The sequence below is a fragment of the Hyaena hyaena genome, unplaced genomic scaffold (genome assembly GCF_003009895.1).
Source record: "Hyaena hyaena isolate Hyena2069 unplaced genomic scaffold, ASM300989v1 scaffold_335, whole genome shotgun sequence".
Taxonomy (NCBI): Eukaryota; Metazoa; Chordata; class Mammalia; order Carnivora; family Hyaenidae; genus Hyaena; species Hyaena hyaena.
In genome coordinates, this window is record NW_024080968.1 from 1,767,452 (window position 1) to 1,790,805 (window position 23,354).

Below are 23,354 nucleotides of genomic sequence, written 5' to 3' on the forward strand. Positions count from 1 at the left end.
GGGATCTTGCTGAATGAAGAACTGCGGGAAAGGGAGCGAGGAAAGTGGAGGCATAACTACCCATGAAGGAGGCATCTTGTGCTGGAAGCAGAGAGCTGGGCAAAGTGCCCTCCTCCCACTTGCCCCTGGAGGGGAGAAGCGGGATTTGGTTTCTGTAGAAGACACTTGTTTTATTTTTCTGCCCAACATCCACTCTCCTGCCTTTTGGTAACTGTGCCTTCTGAGGGTACATATTCTAGCTCCCAGCTCCCGGGTGAGGCCCGTGATCTGGGGTTGGCCAATCAGGGCGTGTCCCACCTCCCCTGGCTGCTGTGATTGGGTAGAGAAGAGACACATGACCCTGGCTGAACCAATGAAAGCCTTTCTTGAGACTTTTGCTGGAGCACTGGGAAGAGGCTCTGCCTTTCAGCCACACTTGCTGTGCTGGAGGGGTGGGGCCTGTGAGGGCCATCTTTAGGTCACAAAGGAGAACCTTCCAAGGAAAAAAGTTAACCCAAATGAAAGAAAATCCAAGAAGCAGAAAGATGGGTTCTGATGACAATGTTTGAGTACTGGGACTCAGCTACGTTTTCCTGAACTAATTGCACTCGTATTTCTCAATGCTGGAAGAGGGAGACAGTAATCCGAATTCCATTGTGTTCTCATTTTCTGCTTCAAGCCCAAGGCTGAAGAGTCATCCATTCTTTCAAATCCTTATTGGGTACCTAATACTTGCCTGGCACTGTTCTTGGATCAGGATACAGTAGTGAAGAAAACAGGCAAGAACTAAATTCAAAACACCGGAGATAATATCAAGGGAGTGATAAACCCTGCCAAGGATGTAAAGCAAGGTATCATGGCAGAGCCTGGCCAGGGTTGGGGAGGGCTAATTCACACAGGGGCGTCAGAGAAGCAGAACGGATGTTAGGTATGGAAAGTGACAAGAAAAGAGGGGTGTGAGCAGTGGTCTAGGCAGAGGTAAGTGTAGGTGTAAAGGTCCTGGGAGTAAGTATGGTCTTAGAATGTTTGAAGAACAGCAAAGAGGCCAGACAATCTGAGTGCTGTTAGAAAGGAAGAGAGGTAGGAGATGTGGCCAGAGAGGAGGGCAGGCTGAGGCTGTGCAAGGAGCTGTGAGTTTGTTCTCAGAGCAGGGGTAGGAGCAGAGAGAGAGGGAGACACAGAATCCAAAGCAGGCTCCAGGCTCTGAGCCATCAGCACAGAGCCCAGTGCAGGGCTCGAACCTATGTACCATGAGATCATGACCTGAACCAAAGCTGGATGCTAAACCGACTGAGCCACCCAGGCGCCCCAAAATTCCACTGTTCAAAGCTTCCTTCCTCTTGGTGCTGGGTGGGGAGGAGAAATAGCTAATCGCCGGGGAGAAGCAGGGGCAAGGAAATAGCAGAGTGGAGGCTGAAGGCTGCTGTTTGTCATGTCCCTTCACTAGCTCCTGCGTGTCACCTGCCTCTTTTCGGTGAGGTCGCTGCTATCAAGGCAGGCTGAGCTGTCGTTGCTGGAGAGGTGTGTCGGGGGGTGCCTCGGCCTTGAATTAAATGCTGGCCTTGGCCAGACACCTCTGGGAGGGTCACGCATCTCCAGCAGACGAAGCCAGGGGCCCATCCGTGTCCAGGAAAGGTGACGAGCTGGGCGGGGCCGGCTCCCCCAGCACTAGGGATGGATGGGGTCACCTGCCAAGTCAACATCAGGAAGGGCTGTATTTGAAAATCTTTCTGCCCCTTTTAAAGCATGGTTTTGTCCAGAAGGATGGAACGGGTAGGGGGTTGGGGGAGAAAATCCACAAAAGACCCTCAGAACAAGATCTGGGGAGCGTGTCAGTCATGGGACATTTACTTATCACCTCAGAGGAAGCTGACACTAAGCTGATCCTACAAAGAGTGGCTCTCGACGCCACTAGACTGATGTCCATTTCTATGACATTTTCTAATGCTCCCTTATTTTCCTGGGAGGAAACTACAGGTAACAAAAGCTACTTATGCACATTATTTCCAAAAACATCAATACGATGCTCTAACTACAATCTAGAAGCAGAATAAGAGGAAGGCAGCTTATAACAAAGAAGAATTTCAGTATGAACTTTGAAGCACATTCGTCAAGGAGATGGGAGGGAACCGTCTGGGGTCTGGGCCTAGATGAAGTTTCAGAGGAGCGTGACACTGGGTGAGCCCGTGGGACTTGTCATCCAACTGTTTTTGGTGGTGCCGCCATGAGCAACGAGATTACCAGTGATCCAGGATAACTCCTGGAAAAGTTCTGCATTCAAGTGTGATCGTCCTTCCATTTCCTCATCACGAAGCTGGAACATTCAGTGTTTATGCATGAAATGGATTTAGGGTCAAGGCCCAGATCACAATAAATGTAAAAGAATCCACTCATACGATGATCTGGTGGAAGACTCGGAAGCCACATGGAACACAGGGCAACATGGGTACCGCGGGGGCTCTCCCTGCGCACAACAGGCCATCGAGGGTCCCTGGCTCCTGCCCCTACAATGCCAGCCGCCTCCCCGACTCTCAGAACCTCCAGCAACGCTCTCATAGATTTTGGCATCTAGGGGGCAGTGTGCTCCCTGGGGAACCACCAGGTTAGACAACAGTTTGCAAACGGTGGCCTGTGGGCTGAATCCATCCCACAGGTGTGTTTGCTTTGGGTCGGCCCAGTGTTTTTATTTATTTTGTTAACAGTAGAGCAAACAGCCCATGTTTGAAGCCTGGACAATTTCACGTTAAAAATCTGGATATCCCACTTGTGACGATCAGAAGATCTGGCACCTCTAGGCCCATCCATCAACCAATGGGCTCGTGTGGCTGGGCTGTGGGGCGGCGCCCCCTTCCCCACCTGGCCCCTCTAGGAGTTAGAGTTTGGTTTCCCTGGGTAGAAACGGCTCACACAGGCCTGGCAGAGAGCAGATCCCTCTTTGGCCTTGGGCAGGCTGATGCGTAGGGGTGTCCAATTTCCCCTCCTTTGCTGAAAGCCTTCTCCCCTCCTACTCTGATCTCCCCGCAACTGCAAAGGGGGGTTCTGCTGGAAGTGACCTGGTGGCCAAGGGGTGGGATGTGCCAAGTGCTCAGAGAACAAGGACATGTGGGGCCCACAGGCTCCAGCTTGGAGTCCTCCTGTGTAGCTGAAACCCTGACCCACGGCCCAGCCACAGGATGGCCTGGAGAGGCCTGGAGCGAAGGGCAAAGGAATCAGATCACTGTGCTTGAACTTGAGGGGGAAGAGTACACGAAGGAGGAGATGTATCTGCCACAAAGGCATGTGTGAGCATTAAGATGAATCACGGAAAGCATCTGCCACAAGGTCTGGCCACGGTAAAGACTCAATAACTCAAGAATAACTTGCATTTTTTTTAATTAAAAAAAATTTTTTTTTGAGAGAGAGAGTGCACACACATAAGCGGGGGAGGGGCAGAGAAAGAATGAGAGAGAATGCCAAGCAGGCTCCCAACCCTGTGCAGTGTGGAGCCAGACGTGGGGCTCGATCCCACGACTGTGAGATCACAGCGAGCCGAAACCAAGAATCGGGTGCTCAGCCAACTGAGCCACCCAGGTGCCCCAGCACAACTTGCATTTTTAAAATGACTGTTGTCATTCTTTTTTATATTCTGAAAGGTTTGTTCGTCCCCCGTCCAAAAAGACTTTGCTTGAATGACACGCTACCCCACGGCTGTCCTACAGAACTCTTTGCGAGGATGGAAAGCATTCTACATCCGCACCATCCGATCTGGCACTCACGTGCACCCCCTGGGCCTTGAAATGTGCCCACCGTGACTAAGAAACAGAATTTTTGACGTGATTTATTTTTAATTAACTTAAAATGAAATAGTTCCCAAGGGCCAGTGGCTACCATATTGGGCCCAGCAGCTCTAGGGTCGATCCTTCTAGAATGTTGAGGGGAGTTGCAGCAAGGACCAGGGAGAGACTAGGGGGTCCCACTTAGCCTGAACAGCCTCTCAAACTCTCTGAGGCTTGGTCGGTAGAGGCTTTAAATATCCACCAGCATCATCATCCTGCCTCTCCCTTTTATTTGACGTCCATGATTATTTAACGCCCACCAGAGTCAGAGATGCCATGAGCGAAAGAAAAGTTAGAGACCCCGGTGAGCAGAACCAAAGCAAGGCGCTGACGGGCTGGGCGGCCACAGAGCTCCCCACTTAGGGCCACAGGGGATGACGAAGGGGGAGGCAGTGGGTTTCCCATTTTTTAAAAAAAATTTTTTTAAATGTATTATTTATTTCTGAGAGAGAGACAGCATGAACAGGGTAGGGTCAGAGAGAGGGAGATACAGAATCTGAAATAGGCTCCACGCTCTGAGCTAGCTGTCAGCATAGAGCCTGATGCGGGGCCTCGAACCCATGAACCGTGAGATCATGACCTGAGCTGAAGTCGGACGCTTAAACGACTGAGCCACCCACGTGCCCTGGGTTTCCCACTTCTTGCTGGGTTTCCTCATTTAACTCAGGACTGCAGCTTTCAGGGAGATTAACGCATCCCCGTGGGGATTAAATAGGATGGTGTGCATGGGAGAACCCAGCTGATGTGGCTTGAATCGTGTCCCCCAAAATATACGCTCAGGTTCTAACTCCAGGTACCTGTGGTCGTGACTTTATTTGGATATAGGGGCTTTAGTCAAGATGAGGTCATACCCGATTAGGGCGGGCCCTCACCCAGAGACTGGTGTCCCGAGAAGAGGGGTATGTGGGCATGGACGGGCACAGGGGAGGGCCACGCGAAGAGACGGACGCTCAGGGAGGTGTGAACACAGGCAGGGATGGAGCAGGGCAGCCACAGGCCAAGGAGGACCAGAGGCCACGGGGGGGCCACCGGAAGCTGGATGAGGCAGGGAAGGATCTTCCCCGAGAGCCTTCAGTAGGAGGGTGGCTCTGCTGACACTTGATTTTGGGCTTCCGGCCTCCAGAACCGGGAGACAATATATGTCTCTTCTTTGAAGCCACCATCAGTCTGCAGGGCTTTGTTACAGAGGCCATCGGAAACCCTGCCACCAGCTCCTGGGTGGGGACAGAGAGTGTGCTCCAGTGTCACTTGGGGGCAAACAGAAATTCCGCCCATCAGCCTCACACCCAGCTTTGGAAAAGCTGGGAAGCGTGACCATCTACTTCCTGTCTTCCCAGTGAGCCCCCACTTCTCTTCCGGCCCCAGGGAGCACCCTCGCACTCCCAAAAGTGTGGGCCCTGGTCACATCACCTTCAAGGGTGGAGTCCTATCAAAGGCATAACTTACACGTATATATTGTAGCTCCACTGCACAGATGGGGAAACTGAGGCCCAGAGGGGGCCAGGTCTCAGCTGGAGGCTACAGAGGAGTTAGAGACAGAGACGAATTCTCTAGACTCCTGCACCTGCTTTGAAACTTCAGGGTCTTGGAGAAAGGGAGGCACTGTGGCATCGGAGCCTGAAGATGAACGTGGATGCCCTGGGCACCCCCTGGGACCGTGAGCGCTGGTACGGTGGGTCTGCTTCGCAGGGGCGAGTGAAGGTGCTGTGCGGTGACACCCCCAGGCCGGAGCCAGGGGCAGCTGGGTGAGGGAAGAAGGGAGCAGTGTGTGTGCGCCCGTGTGAGCCCACTTGAGGGGGGGAGGAAGGCAGCGGGGGCCAAGTGCAGAGAAGGCGGCCATTGTGAGGGCAGGACAGCTGCACCAGGTGCCCAGAGGAGGCGTCGCGGGAAGAATCCGCATCCTTTCTTCTCTGTATGTGTGCAGAAGGGCCAAGAAGAAAGGAAGAGGGGCCGAGATGGCGGTGGGGGTGCGGGGTGGGGAGGAGAGGGACAGGAGAGAAGAGAGAGGAGCATAGTAAGATGGCGGAGGGCAGGGTGGGGGGAGCTGCGGACGCATCCAGGATGGCCCTGCCGTGATCCCCCGAGGCAGGGAAGTGAGGGGGAGGCCCTCTTCCAGGCACGGGGACGCGGGAGAGGCCAGCCCAGGCAGTCCCTGCTCCCAGGGGGCGGACATTTCAGAAGGGAGGTGACCAGTGAGATCAATGGCAGAACGCACGTTAGTGGGAGAAAGGGCCAGAGAGACGGATAAAGCAGGAATCAGGGTCCCGAAGGGGGGATGGTGACATAATCCAACTTGGGAGGCTGGACAACAAAATATACAGATATATGTTAAGTCCTGACAAGAGCTCTGAAGGACGATAAAGCAGGGCGAGGGGATGAAGAGGGGACAGGAACCCTCTTTTGGATGGGCTAGTCCAGGAAGGCTTCCCTGAGGAGGTGATAAGTGAACAAAGATCTGGGGGAAGTGAGTGAACGGGCCCTGCAGATGTGTGGCGGAGAAGTTTCCAGGGAAGGAAAGAATACGCACAAAGTCCCTGAAGGGGGTGCTGGGTGGACTGTTCGAGAATCAGGAAGGAGTGCAGTGATGGGGGTGGGAAGGCAGGAGGCGAGGGGCAAGGAGGGCGGGTCATCGGGACCCCGAGGTGACTGTGGGGGGAGCCACGGGAGGGCTGCGGGAGAGGAGGAGACAGGACCCTCTGGCTGGAGCACCGCGGGTGAGGACGGAAGAGGGGAGGAGGGTGGAGGCGGAGGGGGCTCTGGAGCAGCCTGCAGACAGAGCTGGACACGAATGGATGTGAAAGGGAGAAAAGTGGGAACGACAGACAGGAAGGTTCTGGCCGAGCGGCTGGAGCACCGGGGCCGCCCGGGGAGACTGGACGCGCCGGGGGAGGGGGACACGGCCAGGCAGGCGTTTTGCACGTGTCAGGCTTGAAATGCCAGGCATGCGTCCAAGCGGGGGACATGAAGTGGGCAACGAGAGGCTGGGGTTCAGGGTCAGCGTGGGGTTCAGGGCAAGAGGCTGCAGGCAGATCAAACGCTAGTGGTGGAAGGAGGGAGGTGGGGGTTATCTCTCAGGAAAACAGAGGAAAACAGAGGCACTTGCACCTAAGCACCAGTCCTCATGTCCGTGTGCAAACCCCCCCCCCCCCCCCCCCCCCCCCGGCCAGCAGCGAGTCCTTTGTCAGCGATGCCACCAGGGACATCTTCCTGGGCTCCTGTTGGGGGGGCAGCAGACTGCTCAGCCTCATGTGTCCTGCCGGGCCAGGCGTCACGGTTCGGGGCCCCCAGCCCCCACACGAGGGCAGCTGTCCAAGGTCGACCGCCAAGTAGTGCCCGTCCTCGGCCGACCTCCCTCAGCTTTGTGTGTGCAAAGGGGGAAAATAATCGGGGTGCTCAGGGCCAAATTTCACAACAGCTCCAACCGAGGGCCCTGATGTGCCATCCCCCCCCCCCCCGGCACATTCTAGAACGCGATGAGGGAGGGGCGGAAAGCTCACCAGCAGGGCCCACATCTCTACAAAAGTCTGCACCAGATGGCAAGAGCTGGCCACGGAAACAGCTTCAGAACTGCCGGACTCAGACGGCAGCGTGGAAGGAGAGAGCGCTACCCCAACAAGAGACAACGGGCACTGCTGTCTAATTCGTCAGAAAGCGCCGGAAAGGGGGGGCCCCCCTCCCCTGCAAAGCAGTGGAGTGGGAATCCGTGAGGGCCACCTCCGTGCCTGTTTCCTCCTCCTCGTTCCCATAAGCCCTCGATTTATTTCCGCTTTGCCAGAAGTTGCCAAATGGTTCCTCAGCGTGGAGGTGCCGATGTGCATTCCCACTGCTAATGTGTGGAGCTTACTGTTAGCCCTCCCCCCCTAACATTGGCTGTGATAGGGCCTCTGAATACTGGCTGCAGCCACTATGGACTTCATCTGCAGTTTCCTGACCACCAGACCTGTTGGGCATGTGCCACCAGTTTTTTGATCGGCGTGTACAACTGGGTTTCCCCACCCAAGCTTATCCATGTGACGTTCACGGGAACACGGGTCTGGGGGAGGTGGTGTGATGCTACGATGCTTGTGGAAATCATCACCATCCTCAGAGCTCACACCACACAAGTGCTTACTCTGTTCTAACATATTTGATCTTCACAAACCCTATGAGCTGAGTAACATCCTTATCCTTAGTTGGGTAACTAAGATGAAGAGGTTAAATGACTTGTCCAAATTCACTCAGTTAGAAAGTGGTGGAATCAGAAAGACTCCTAACGACAGAGAACAAACTGATGGTTGATGGAGTGAGGTGGGTGGGGGTTGGGCTAGCTAGAAGGGCGATGGGCATTAAGGAGGTTGCTTGTTGGGACGAGCACTGGGCGTTGTACGTAAGTGATGAATCGCTGGATGCTACTCCTGAAACCAATATCGCACTGCATGTTAACAAACTAAAATTTAAATTAAAAAAATGCTTACTTAAAAAAAAAAAAAAGAAAGTGGCGGAATCAGGATTCGAACCCAGGCAGAGTCCTTGCTCCCAATGGCTTTGCAGAGACAGAGGAGGCATCTCATCTCATTCCAAGGACACGGTAGAACTCTGACTCGTAGGTGTGTAAGGAAGCACAGTCGGGCAGCTGACGTGTGTAAAAGTTGTCTGAGTGCATTTTGTAGAAGCCGAGGAGGCAATTCATCCTTTTCAGGGTGTTTATAATTGCAATCCAGGTTCCTGGAGCTAGAGGAAGCCAACACCTAGAAATACCTGTGAACACACTGCTGTTTTTTCTACTCTGCATCTCCCACTTCATCCTTGGGGAGTCTGCTGCCAACTCGGGGTAGCAGAAAGAACGGGGATTGCAAAATGAAACTGGTCAAATCTGGTCAAAGATATAAGGTTTTGTGCAATTAAAGGGATGCTAGTTTGAAGCATGCGCAAATCCACTGACAAACAAAATTCTGGTCTATGAGGGAACCGAGGAAGAGACAGTTGGGAAGGATGTGGACGTAGTAAGTACTGCACAGGGGGAGATTCAGAAGTCAATGGGTTAAGACGGATCAAGTCCTGAATACTTTTGCAAAAATGACCTGTTATGATGTTGATCTCCCGTCCTCAAAAGGGTATCACATATAGAAGCGGTTGTGAACCGTTACTGTACTTTGATTTTAATCTTCCCTCGATACCCATTTTCTTCTCCTCCTACAGAAAAGACTTTGTAGCTGGGAAAATGGTCGCCCAGAACAAAGGCTGCCCTTCCCAGCCTCCTCTGTGGTCACATGTGCTCATGTGACTTGTTTCTCACCAATGGGGTACAAGGAGAAATGGAAAACAGCGGACCCTCTGATCAATTTAGGAACACCTGAATATCTAAAGCAAATATTAACAGACCTAATAGGAGAAATAGACAGCTATTTCTGTCTATTTATAAATAAATTAATCATGGGGGACTTGAATGCCCCACTTCCCTCCATGGATAGATCATCTAGACAGATGATCGTAAGGAAACATTGGCCTTAAATGACACATTGGACCAGATGGACTTAACATTTCCAGAACATTCCATTCCAAGGCAACAGAACACACATTCCTATCAAGGGCACATGGAACATTCTCCAGGATAGATCATATGTGGGACCACAAAGCAAATCTTAATACATTTAGGAAAACCAAAACCGTATCATGCAACTTTTTTCTGACCACAATGGTATGAAACTAGAAATCAATCATGAGAAGAAAACTGGAACATTCACAAATATGTGGGGAGTAAACAACATATAACTGAACAAGCACTAGGCCAAAGAAGAACCCAAGAGAAATTTAAAAAATACCCTGAGACAAATGAAAAGGGGAATTAAACATCCCAGAACTTATGTGATACAGCAAAAGCAGTTCCCAGAGGGAAGTTCATAGCGATAAATGCCTACATCAAGAAACCAGAGAATCTCGGGGCAGCTGGGTGGCTCAGTTGGTTAAGTGTCTGACTTCAGCTCAGGTCATGATCTCACCATTTGTGGGTTTGAGCCTCGCATTGGGCTCTGTGCTGACAGCCCAGACCTGGAGCTGCTTCAGATTCTGTGTCTCCTTCTCTCTCTGTCCCTCCCCTGCTCATGCTCTGTCTCCCTCTGTTTCTCAACAATAAATAAATGTTAAAAAAAAAAAAAAAAAAACAGAGAAATCTCAAAGAAACCACCTAATTTTGCACCTCAAGGAACTAGGAAAACAGGAACAAACAAAGCTCCAAGTTAGCAGAAGGAAAAGAATAACAAAGATCACGATGGAAACAAATAAAATAGAGACTAAAACAACAGTAGAAAACATCAATGAAACTAAGAACTGGTTCTTTGAAAAGATCCACCAAATTGACAACTCTTTAGCCAGACTTACCAAGACAAAGAGAGAGACTCAAATAAATAAAACCAGAAACGAGGGGGGCGCCTGGGTGGCTTAGTCGGTTAAGCGTCCGACTTTCGCTTAGGTCATGATCTTGCGGTTCGTGGGTTCGGGCCCCGCGTCGGGCTCTGTGCTGACTGCCAGCTCAGAGCCTGGAGCCTGTTTCAGTCTGTGACTCCCTCTCTCTGACCCTCCCCTGCTCACGCTGTCTCTCTCTGTCTCTCCTAGAAATAAAACATTAAAAAAAAAAAAAAAAAACAACCAGAAACGAGGGATGTTACACAGAAATCCAAAAAACTTTAAGAGGCTACTATGGGTAATTATACATTCGCAAATTGGACAACCTAGAAGAAATGGATAAATTCCTAGAAACGTACAACTTACCAAGTCTGAATCATGACGAAGTTGGAAATCGGAATAGATCACTTATTAGTAAGAAGCTTAAACCAGGGATCAAAAACCTCTCAGCAAACAAAAGTCTAGGGCCAGACGGTTTCACTGGTGAGTTCTACCAAACATTTAAAGAAGAATGAATGTGAATCCTTTTCAACTTTCCCCAAAAAAACAGAAAAGGAGAAAACACTGCTACGCTCATTCTATGAGGCCAGCATTATCCTGATCCCCAAACCAGACAAAGACACCACAAGAAAAGAAAATCACAGTCCAACACCTCTGATGAACACAGAGGCAAAAACTCTCAACAAAATATTAGCGCACTGAACTCAACAATACATTAAAAGGATCAAATGGGATTTATTCAAGGGATGCAGGAAGGGTCTACCATATGCAAATCAATAAGTGTGCTATACCACATTAACAAAATGAAGGATAAAGATCTTATGATTGTCTCATTAGATGTGGAAAAAGCATTTGACAAACTTCAACATTCATTTATGATAAAAACTCTCAACCAAATGGGTACAGAGGAGTATCTCAACACCATAATGGCCATATATGATAAGCCCACAGCTAACTCACTCAACAGCGAAAAACTGAAATCCTTTCCTCTAAGATCAGGATTAAGGCAAGGATTCTGGGGGCGCCTGGGTGGCTGAGTCGGTTAAGCATCCGACTTTCGCTTAGGTCATGATCTCGCGATTCGCGGGTTCGAGCCCCGCGTCGGGCTCTGTGCTGACTGCCAGCTCAGAGCCTGGAGCCTGTTTCAGTCTGTGACTCCCTCTCTCTCTGACCCTCCCCTGCTCACGCTGTCTCTCTCTCTCTCTCCTAGAAATAAATAAAACATTTTTAAAAAATTAAAAAATAAAAAAATAAAAAAAAAGACAAGGATTCTGCTCTTGTCACTTTTCTTCAGTGTGGTATTGGAAGTCCTAGCCAGAGCAATCAGATATGAAAAAGAAATAAAAGCCAACCAAACGGGGAAGGGAACATTAAACTTGCAATCTTTGCATATGACATGATATCACACACAGATACCCTTAGAGAGTCTACCAGAATAACTGTTAGGATGGACAAATTCAGTAAAGTTGCAGGATACAAAATCAATATGCAAAACTCTGTTGCATCTCTATACACCAGCAATGGACCAGCAGAAAGAAAAAGTAAGAAACAATGCCATTTACAATTGCATCAAAAAGAATCAGATACCTAGGAATAAATTTAACCAAGGAGGTGAAAGACCTGTACACTGGAAATAAGATATTTGTGAAAGAAACTGAAGAAGGCCCAAATAAGTGGGAAGATATTCTGTGCTCATGGGTTGGAAGAATTAATACTATAATACGTCCACATTACCCAAAACAAGGGACAGATTCAGCACAATCCCTATTTAACTTCGAGCGGCATTTTTTCACAGAAACAGAACAAACCATCTTAAAACTTGTATGGGACCACAGAAGATCCCAAATAGCCTAGGCAATCTAGAGAAAGAAGAACAAAGCTGGAGGCATCATGCTCTCTGATTACAAACTGTATTACAAAGCTGTAGTAATCAAAACAGTATGGTGTTGGCATTAAAACGGACATACAGATCAGTGTAACAGAACAGAGAGCCTGGAAAAGAAAGAAAGCCGCACATATAAGGTCAACTAATGGGCATCAAAGGAGACAATGGGGAAAGGACAGTCTCTTCAATAACTGGTGCTGGGAAAACCGGACAGCCACACACACAAAATGAAACCGGACCCCTGACATCATACACCAACCCCAGCCGGAAATGGATCAAAGGCTTGAACACAAGACCTGAAACCATTACGTGACATTAGTCTTGGTGATGATGTTCTTGGATTTGACACCAAAAGCAAAGGCAATTAAAGACAAGCATAAATAACTGGGACCATGCCAGACTAATAAGCTTCTGCACAGCCAAAGAAACCATCAACCAAGTGAAAAGGCAACCTGTCGAATTGGAGAAGATATTTGCAACTCTCACACCTGATAAAGGGTTAATATCCACAACATATAAAGATGTCCTGTGGCTCAGTAGCAAACTACAAACAATAATTTTAAAAACGGGCAAAGGATCTGAATGGACATTTTTCCAAAGAAGACATCCAGGTGGCCAGCAGGCATATGAAAGAGTGATGAATGTCCCCCACCGTCAGGGAGATGCAAATCAAAACCACAATGAGATATCACTTCACACCGGTTACAGTGGCTATTCTCAGAAGCACAAGAGATAAGTGTGGGTGAGGGTGCGGAGGAAAGGGAGCCCTTGTGCACGGCCGGTGGGAATGAAAATTGGTGCCACCACAGTGGAAACGCTCTGGAGCTTCCTTGTGAAATTAAAAACAGAGCTACCAGATGATCCAGCAATTCCACTTCTGGGTATTGATCTGAAGGAAATGAAAACGTGAACTTGAAAAGACATCTGCGCCGCTATGGTCACTGCAGCATTATTTACAATTGCCGGGACACGGAAGCAACCTAAGTGTTCATCGATGGGTGAATGGATAAAAATGTGTGTGCATGCAAGGAAATATCATTCAGCCACATGAGTGAAACTCTGTCATTTTCAACAACATGGACGGACCTCGAGGGCATTATGCTAAGTGGAATAAGCCAGAGAGACAAATACTGCTATGATCTCACGTATATGTAAGAATCTAAGAAAAAACACTGAGCTCATAGATACAGAGGACAGATTGGTGGTTGCCAAAGGTAACAGGCAGGGGTGGGGGGTGGATGAAATGGGTGAAGGGGGTCCAGAGGTACAGACTTCTAGTGATAAGAAAGTCCTGAGGATACAAGGGACAGCATGGTGACGACAGTTAAAAATACTGCACTGCATACGTGAAAGTTGCTAAGACAGAAATTCTTTTTTTTTTTTTAATATTTTTATTTATTTCTAGGAGAGAGAGAGAGAGACAGACAGCGTGAGCAGGGGAGGGTCAGAGAGAGAGGGAGTCACAGACTGAAACAGGCTCCAGGCTCTGAGCTGGCAGTCAGCACAGAGCCTGACGCGGGGCTCGAACCCACGAACCGTGAGATCGTGACCTAAGCGAAAGTCGGACGCTTAACCGACTAAGCCACCCAGGCGCCCCAGCTAAGACAGAAATTCTTAAAAGCTTTCATTACAAGAAATTTTATAACTATGTACGGTGATGGATGTTAACTAGATGTATTGTGGTGATCCTTTCATAATATATACATTCAATTATTATGTCATATACCCCAAACTAATATAATGTTACACGTCAATTATACCTCATTTTCAAAAAAGCAAATGGTTGAGTCTCTGATCAATTCGTGAAGCAGGGCCACCAAAGAAACATGGACTTTTAATTGCAAGTAATCAGTGATTGCTATCTTGCATCTCATACACAGGCAAGCTTCAATCCAACTCAACCAACTTTGCTAAATACGCATGAGAATGCAATTTAATGTGCCTAAAGACCCAGAAAGAACAGCTGATCACTGGTCTTTAGGAGACTAAGGTTATTATACATTGTAATGTGAGCCACAAATATCAGATTCATCTATGAGGGGTTTTGAATTCATTAGTTTCCTGTCGTTTTTCTCAATCAACCGATAATGACCAGCATAACCAACATTATTAGTGGTATCTTTAAAATGTTTTCACCTTAAATAGCAACTTAATATAAAAGTCATATCTGAGCTTCCTACCTGCCAGGGCAAAGAGGGAAAGTATAGTGTTAATAGCTCTTGCTATTTAATGACCAGGAACACATCAGAATAAACAGGCATTTTCAGGGTCCTGAGTTCTGAAAGTCACATTGCAACAGGGTTTCTTGTACAGAGAGGCATTCTAAATATAACGAATAAAATTCTCAGTAATAGTTTTACAAAAAATGTAAATGTTCTGTGTGTGGCGATTTACACTTGACTTTATGATCCCAGCCTTCACTGAAGCGATACTGAGTAAACATAGTTGGACGAAAGCCATTCTTTGGGAAGACAGCTTTTTGGTGATGTGTGTCAATTCAAGGATGAGGTTTGGGAAATCAAATTTGAAGAACATTTATTATTGAAATAGATCCTTTTCTTGTGCCAGCCCTAGGATTCTATGGCATTAGTCACTGGTTCTGGCCAGGAGCCCCCAAGATATCACAAGGTATGTGTTTCCTTTCAGTTTGAAGGATGGTCCACACTCGCTTTGAATTCCCATGGTCTTTGGTTTCCATTTTGGTTGTGTCCCAGGCACCCCATTTGAGGGCTCTGGGCGAATTTCTGGTCTGGGCTGCAGTTGTCTGGCCATCAAGCAAGCGGTGTTGATGAGAACACTTTAGGGTCCCGACTGTGCTTTTAGCATTCAGATCGAAAGTTTTCTACACAGACCTTTTAGCCAGATGTCCTAAAGGGGGTCTGTGAGCTACGCTCTGCCTTCAGACAAGCTTTAGTTTGGCCCACGGTGTACATTTTTTTAAGAAATTGAGTATGGCAACATTTTTTTCTATATCAGCATATTTCATCCACACATTTGAGTTAGAAATATTTGACGGCTGGTACTCCCGAGCATGAGTGGCTATCATCAAGCATCTGGACCCGCGTGGTGGGTGCCCCCTTTGGTAAGTGCCCTGTGGTGGGCTATAGGACCCCTGTCCTGTGTCTTAATTTACATGCAGATCCCCACAACCACTGGGTGGTGACCCGTGCTGAATTCTGACACGTGTGGCTTTCTGCAGAGACCCAGGAACCAACCAGCCTCCGTGTTCCGAGTTCTCTCAGGAGGACCCGCTTCCTGGGTGAGTCTGGCAGGAGAACCAGTCCGCAAGAAGACGCACCTTTCTCTGGCTCCCCACCCCGGACGTGCCCCGCCAGCCCCACGGGTATCCGAGGGAAAGCCCCCCAGTCTGGATGGGCTGAGCTGGACTGAGCCAAGGGAGGCGTCGATTCCTCCCTCCTGTCATTCCCAGGAAATAAGCCCTGGTCACTCAGACGCAGCTTCTCAGGGTAGCACTATCCCAGCTGCAATGTCTGACGTCAAGACCGCCTCGCTCGGCTCAGTTCAGCTGAGTGGGGAGTGTTTACCTTTTCAAAATTCGACTTAATGGCATTTTGGAGGATTTTGCAGCAGTGCTAGAGATACGTGTTTATAATTGTGTCTTTGCCCCAGGGCAGCGGCCTGACAGGTGAGCCTTGGGGACCGACCAAGGTACCTCCCGCAAGGTGGACAGACCGGAAGCCCTACTTGCTCTGCATCCATGCACGACACAGCTCTGCAGCCCTGACCACTGACCCAGAGGGACAGCTGGGTAGACAGCCGAGTGTAGACAAACCGTCCATGTCACCTTCCGGGCCATTCTGCAGAGTGGCCACACAGTCCCTCACATGCTCCTGTCCATTTCCCACACCAGTTTTAATCCCTGCCCCCCCCCCCCCATGTTCTTCTGGAACCTCCTTCCATGCTGATGGTCTGAAGTCAATAAATTGGTCACTAACATAGTACACAGTGAATGCAAACCCTTGCATCAATACTTCTAGCCTCTCTCTGTCTTATGTTTCATATTTTAAATGGACTCATTAAAAAAATTCAAATTCTTTTGAAAAGGTCAGTTTCTTTCACTACTATAGGCAAATCATTTTGTATTTTCCTTTTTTTAATATTTTATTTTTCTTATTCTTTTTTCTTTTTCTATTTTAGAGAGCGAGCGAGTGAGCAGGGCAGAGGGAGAGAGAGAGACTCTTAAGCAGGCTTCATACTCAGCGCGGAGCCAGAGGCGGGGCTCAATCTCACAACCCTGGGATCATGACCTGAGCTGAAATCAAGAGTCAGAAGCTCAACCCGCTGAGCCATCGAGGCGCACCTCATTTTGTATATTTCCAGTGCATAGAGACATAAATGAACGCTTTTAAGTTAAATTCATCTACAGTCCCTGCGGTATAGGGTCCACATGTTGGTCCAAGGCCAGGGCTGTGGGCACCACTCTGGGGGGGTAGCCCTGCCCACCCCCAGCCCCCGCCTGCCGCGGCCGCCTGGACCCCCTTACCTGTCCGGTAGCCCGTGCTGTTGACGTACACGGCGAAGGTGCGGCTCTCGTGCTGGGCCTGCCAGGAGGGCGAGGAGCAGTTCTCGTTGTTGGTGTAGGTGTTGTGGTTGTGGACGTACTTCCCGGTGAGGATGGAGGAGCGCGAAGGGCAGCACATGGGCGTGGTCACGAAGGCGTTGACGAAGTGCGCCCCGCCCTGCTCCATGATGCGCCGCGTCTTGTTCATCACCTGCATGGAGCCTGCAACCGGGAGCACAAGGTGAGATGCGGTGGGCCGTTCCTAACCAGTGCCCGGGGCGCTGCACGACAGCCCGGGACAGGCGCCGAGCCTAACTAATGCCCGGGGAGCCTCAGGACTCGAGACAGGTAGCCGAGCCTAACTAATGCCCGGGGAGCCTCAGGACTCGGGACAGGTAGCCGAGCCTAACTAATGCCCGGGGTGCCTTAGGAATCAGGACAGGTGGCTGAGCCTAACTAGTGCCCAGGGCGCTGCACAACAGCCCGGGACAGGCGCCGAGCCTAACTAATGCCCTGGGGTGCCCCAAAAGCTTGAAACCAGGAGCCACAAGGTGAGGTGCGGTGGGCCAATCTTAATTAGTGCCCGGGGCGCCATGCGGCAGCTAGGGACAGGTGCCCAGTGGCTCTTCACCCATCCCTGAGGAGGGGGGGCATTTTGGGAACCTCTGGGGACAGATGGGGTAGGCACAACTGTCACTTGTGAGCAGGGGCCAGCAAGAGACGGCGGGGTAGTCCCGGGCAAGAAATATCCTGGGTCCCCAGTCCCGCTGCGTGGTCATGGGGAGTAGACAAAAACCTGTTTGTAACTCACCTAAGCCTAGACTAGAACTTCGTCTTACATATCAACAGAACATCTTTTCTTTGCAGGATATTAATATGCAGAGTATTTTTTTTTCTGTAAGTAATCACTATGTAAACCAAGGGAAGATTATACTTTGTTTTGTTTGGAGCTTTCCCAAGAATGTTTCACTTTTTCTGAAATCTGGTCATGCCAGCCCGCCTGGCTCCCCTTCTCCCTGAACACTCCTCTGCCCCTTTGTCTACATGCTCCTTCTGGGTTGGAATCCGCCTCCCACCTCTCTCCAAATTCAAGCCATCAGCCAAGCCACACCTCTTCCAGTGATCACGCTGGCTTCTGGTTCCCTGGAGCTCGGATTATGCATGCCGCAGGTGTTATTAGGACTTAATTATATGCCACTCGGTGATGTGACTTCTTTCGTGCCCTTTCTTGTTCGTCAGTGGCAGTGCAGCTGTAAGCGGTGAAAGGCACTTGGGAAGGAAAGGAAGCGAAGGTGCTGGAGACCTACTGTGTGCAGGTGCTTTCATGATCACTGCTCTGCTGGGGCCCCCCCCGAGGGGCAAAGACTTCATGCCCTGCTCAGTGCTGAATTCGCAACACGCTCACGGTGTGTGATACACAGTAGGGACTCAATAAATGTTTGCAGAGTGGATGTGCGATACTTTGTGTGGTATCGGAATACTTAGTAGGGTAGGGAAACAGTCCGTGAAAATCCTTTCTCTCTTCCTCCTACCAACCTCAGCTTCCTTCCTTTTCCTTAGAGTTCTCAGAGTCTAGGGTGGACTGAGCGACGCAGACTCCACCCCCCCCCACGCCCCCATCCTCACCCTCGGAACCTGGGGGTGTGACCTTATTTGGAAAAAGGGTCTTTGCAGATGTAGTTAAGGATCTTGGGCTGAGATCGTTCTGGATTCCCCAGGTGGGGCTCAAATCCAATGACAAGCGCTGCGCATGAGACAGAAGGGAGAAGACACACAGACCCGGAGGGGACGGCCATGTGAGAGAGGCTGGAGGGACGCAGCCTGGGGCTAAGGAGCTCCTGGGACCCCGGGAGCCAGAAGAGGAAGGAAGCATTCTCCTCTACAGCCTTCGGAGGAAGCACAGCCTGGTCAACACCTGAATTCTGGACCTCTGGCTTCTAGAACTGATGAGGGGTAAACCAATACAGAGCCTACCAGCCGTGGGCTGCCCGTCCCAGTCACCCAACAAACAGCCCCTTAGAGGCTTTAACAACATCTAATCAGCCTCAGCTCAGCACTGTGTCCCTACAGGCGAGGGCGGACAGGAGATTTATATGGCTCTTTTTATCCCATCTTTCTGCCAGATAGGGACGGAAATAGACTTAGAGCTTCCCGGAGGCAAACGCAGATCCTATCTCCTCACTGTTGAAAACCACCGGATGGCTTCCCATGGCACTCGGAAGAAAACTGGAATTCCTTACTGTGGCCAGACCCTTCCAGACTTGTCCTTGCGGCCAAGCCACCTCCCATGTTCCTTTGACCTCATCTCTCCCCTCCCCCTTGCTCATGCTGGCCTCCTTATGGTTTCTCGTATGCTCCAATCTCGTCCCTGCCCCAGGGTCTTTGCACTTGCTATTGCTTCTGCTGGGACTCTTCCTAAGACACCCCTTGGTTGGCTTATCCCGTTTATTCGGATCTCAACTCAAGGTCACCTCCTGAGCAAGGCCTGGCCAGCCCCCCTGTCTGAAGGGGCCCCCGCTTGTTTACTCCCGATCACACCAGTGCGTGTGTCTCCTTAGCATTTGTCTCCTTCTGGAATGATCTCCTTCCCTGGTTCACTTGTTTATGTTTTACTTTTCCTGGACTGAGCGTTCTGGGTGATTCAGGGTGCTGTCCGCTGCCCCCCCACCCTCCACGGAATATGTAACTGGTGCTCTGTAAAAACTCACTGAGTGACAGAAGGAAGCACAGCAAAGCCTGCGCTTTCCACCCCAGCACCTGAGCTGCTTTTTATAAGGAACGCCCTTCTGGGACCCGGTGTGTTTCCTGAGCCTCTTGGTTAAGGCCGCCAGCAGTGGGTGGAGGACAGAACCGGCGTTGGGTTACGAACGGAACAGGAATCATCAGGCCTCGGAACTGTGTGAACATCTATCCTCAAGGTCACGCACCCTCCCACGAAGCCGCAGGGGCCCCAGTTGTAACTGATTCAGGGTTTCCACTGGGCAGGACGCCTCCCTCAGGAGGGGATGGAGGAGGTGGGCTTTCCGAGGTCCGACAGTCTCCGGGTCCTGGCGCCTCACCAGCCTCGGGGCCGCCCCTGGGGAGGGCTTTCCACCCAGGCCTCCCGCTGGCCGGTCGGGTCCTTCTATCCTGAATTTTTACCACAAATCAAGACATCAACCCCCCAAGGTCGACCACTAGCTGCGTTCCCGCCCCACGGCCTTTGCTGGAGCTGTGCCCTCGACCCGGGGCACTCCCTCCTAGCCTCCGGCAGGTTACTGGGCAAATGTCACAGACCTCAGGGGGGCCTCCTTGGCCCAGAATTCGGCAGACACTGAGGCCTGCTTTGTTCACTGTTACGTTCCCCAGCCTAAAACAGCACCTGGCACAGAGTAGGTGCTCAATAAACATCTGTGAAATTAACAGAAGATAAGATCTTACTCTTTAGGCTTCTTAGAACTCAGGAGCCCCAGTCGGTTTACATTCACAGACGTGGGTGTTTGGTGCTGCGGGGTTGAAAAATTTGACTTTAAATAGCGCTAAATCCGTCCTGTGTTCTCTGGTTTGCTATGCTCGCCACTGCTCCTTATAGTCTTGCATCCTACATCTGCCCAGCCACGGCCCTGACAGGTGCCTGAAGGCCTGGGTTTGGCAGCCTCCTGACCTACCTCAGTGGAAGGGACAGGTCTAGCTTTTCCATGGGGTAGAGGGCGGTGTCATACGTCAATAATAACCGTTATGCTTGTTCAGAGTCGCAACTCTGGTTGGCCGAATGCCTGCTGTATGCACGGCTGGACACGTCATGCGCCATTTTACTCCACGCTTTCAATAGCGCTTTTGAGGAAGGAGATTAAATGACCAGTCAAAGCCACATACCTTTGGAAGCGCGATGTGAGGACTCAAACCCAGGCTCGTCCCCCTCAGGGCTGGGAGTCCCGCTCAAGAAACATCCGGTTCACACCTCACAGGGGGCAGTGCTGATACACCCAGGAAAATGCACCCCGAGCCCTAGGCACTTGGTCCATTCTCGGCCTCAGTGAGAAGAGTCCTGGACTGGACGTCGGGTCCCCTGGCCATCCCAGAGTCAGCGGTGGGGACGGCACAGCAGCGCATCACCAAGTATCAGGGATGCCGGCCATGGGTGAGTGAGTCCCTCCACCGCGGATCAACTCCGAGAGAGATGTCAGCCGGTACTGTCATGTCCTGAACGCCCACCCAAGGCCTGTCTCAACGGGGAGTGAACCGACTGCCTGTCAGAATTCTCGGAGGGCAGCAACACTGGCTTATATTTAGTCGAGTGGTTTAGTTTCCTTTAGGGCAGAGAATCCCGGCTTCTCTCATTTAGGGCAGTGGAACCTTGTTCTTAAAACACAAACACACACACACACACACACACACACACACACACACACACACACACAGCTGATTAGAGGAAGCTGGTGGAAGGGGCGCCTGGGTGGCTCAGGTGGTTGAGTGTCCTACTCTTGATTTTGGCTCAGGTCATGATCCCAGGGTTCATGAGTTCGACTCACATGTCCGGCTCTGCGCTGACAGTGCAGAGCCTGCTTGGAATTCTCCCTCCCTCCCTCTCTGTCCCTCCCCTGCTCGCGTGTGCTCTCTCTCTCCCTCTCAAAATAGATAAACTGAAAACAAAAGAAGTCAATAGTAGTACTGGTAGCACCCAGACATGAAAATTCTGGAAAGGTGAGGGGCTGGCTGGCATTAGGCGCACCCTGGCTCCGTACAACCCGGAAGCTTCTGCACAGACCCCTGCCTTACAGACGCCATCAGCTGCTACGTGTCCCTCATGCCTCCCCCCCCCTCCCCCCCGCCCCCTGGCCACGTGGGCAGTGATTCTGCTCCTCCTCGGCCCCATCTCCCTGTTCCCACACCCGATCCTTCAGCAAAGCCTGTTGCTCTTCCTCCAAAGTCTGTCCACCATCCGGCCTGGTCGCCTCCTCCCTGGGCATCTGGTTATCCTCTCTCTTCCCAATTAGCTCAATGGCTTCGCTTCCTGCCCTCTCCATGGCACCCTCCGTGGCTCCCACTCACCAGGGAACAAAGTCCCTGAAGTCATCCTCGGGCCTCCCTGGGTCCACATCTCCCTCCCCACCCACTCTCTGTAGCCACAGGGGCGTCGGCTCCGTCCTCAGACTTGCAGCGCCCACGCTGGCCTCAGAGCCGTTGCCTTGCTGTTCCTTTTGCTTGGAATGCCTCTCGCCCTGAACCCTGACAGCCTGTGCCCTCACCCGCTTCTTGTCTCTGCTCCCTGCCCCTGACGGCTGACACCCCTTCCTTGTTTTAAGTTTCTGACTCCATAGGTGTTATCTCTAACTGTGGATTTCACACACTAACGTATTTATCTTGCTGTCTGCCTGGGTCCCATCACGGAGGCCCCCCAGCCCTGAGGCCCGGAGCAGTGCTTGGCACATAGTAGGTGCTCAGTAAATATTTCTCAAGACAGTGAGTCTAGGGCACTAGACTAGTGCCTAGGCAGAATCAACCTTTTGCCCACTCTTCACAAACTAGTAGGAGAAAGGACAGAGCAGCCAGTAATAAGAACTTGGCCTGTCTGGGTCTCCCAGGTCTGCAGAAAGGACAACGCTGTCCCCCCCACCATCAGACCTTTCTGGAAAGCAAGCAGCAGCCCCAAATGCCACGCCAGCAAAAAAGCAACCAGCGCGCGGAACCGTTTGTTTCTTTTTCTTTTCTTTTTTTTTAACGGGCTCAGAACGAGGGTCTCAAAGTGCTTCCATTTCTATTGTACAAATTAATTTCCGAGGAGACAAGCGATTGGCTGCTCTGGTCCAGTAGCCCTCGGGGTTGTCTGCTCGGTGCCCTCACCCCTGCCCAAACGAGCCGGCTGAGGGATAGCCGAGTCCTTGCGCGACTGCAGCATGATTTAACGACGCCTTGAAAGGACAGAGGCCTCTGCGCCCAAGCGGCACTAGCGGTAAGCCTCCCGCGGGGACACTCACCTGCTGTACTAGAACCGTCTTAGCGACGACGGGGCTCTGTAAACCCACATCCGCAACGCAAAAGCACGTGCTCTCATCTCCTTGCCGGGCCCAGCCCTCCAGCAACGACCGCTCTGATGGAGGGAGGAGCCTGGGAGAGGAGGCCCGATGGAAACTAAAAGGCCAGTTTTCAACTGAAGCCAGGCCGCAGCCCCAATGCACTCTGTCCAACACACGCTTGGGACATGCAGACAAAACAGGCCCGGTCTCCTTCTGCAATCAAACCGTCCAACCTTGCCGGGCCAGGGCTACGTCACTGGAACATCTCCGTGTGACTCTGACGGTCCCATCCCACAGATGATATGGTGTTCCCCGCCCCCCCGCCCCAACTATGGAGGCCGCCCCTTTCTGATTGCTTTCCGGGGCCTCCTCAGTATACCACATGTGCTATTACATACCATTGTTTGATATTTTTCCTTAAAGAGACTTTAAGGGTTTTTTAATGTTTATTTTAGTTCTGAGAGAGAGAGAGATGGGGGAGGGGCAGAGAGAGAGAGAGAGAGGGAGACCCAGAATCCAAAGCTGTTCCAGGCTCTGAAGCATCAACACAGAGCCTGACACAGGGCTCAAACCCATGAACTGTGAGATCATGACCTGAGCTGAAGTTGGACGCTTACCTGACCCAACACGCTCCTGCCTCAGGGCCTTTGCACCTGCTGCTCTTACAGCTGAGACCCCCTCCGCCCCTCCCCTGCCCACTGCCCCCTGGCATCCAGGTCCTTGCCAATACTGCCTCCTCAGGGAGGGCTTTCCCCTGACTGCGCTAAGCTCTCTCC

The 23,354-nt window shown here is 51.0% G+C and overlaps 1 protein-coding gene across 2 annotated transcripts in view; it reads right to left on the minus strand.

Moving 5' to 3' along the window:
- Positions 1 to 23,354, minus strand: part of SULF2 (sulfatase 2) — a 117,982-nt gene that overhangs the window by 55,983 nt on the left and 38,645 nt on the right. For both annotated transcript variants that reach the window (XM_039249378.1, XM_039249376.1), the window contains exon 3: positions 16,565 to 16,804. In XM_039249378.1, coding sequence (XP_039105309.1) covers positions 16,565 to 16,804 — 240 coding nt within the window. The remainder of the gene's footprint in view (positions 1 to 16,564; positions 16,805 to 23,354) is intronic.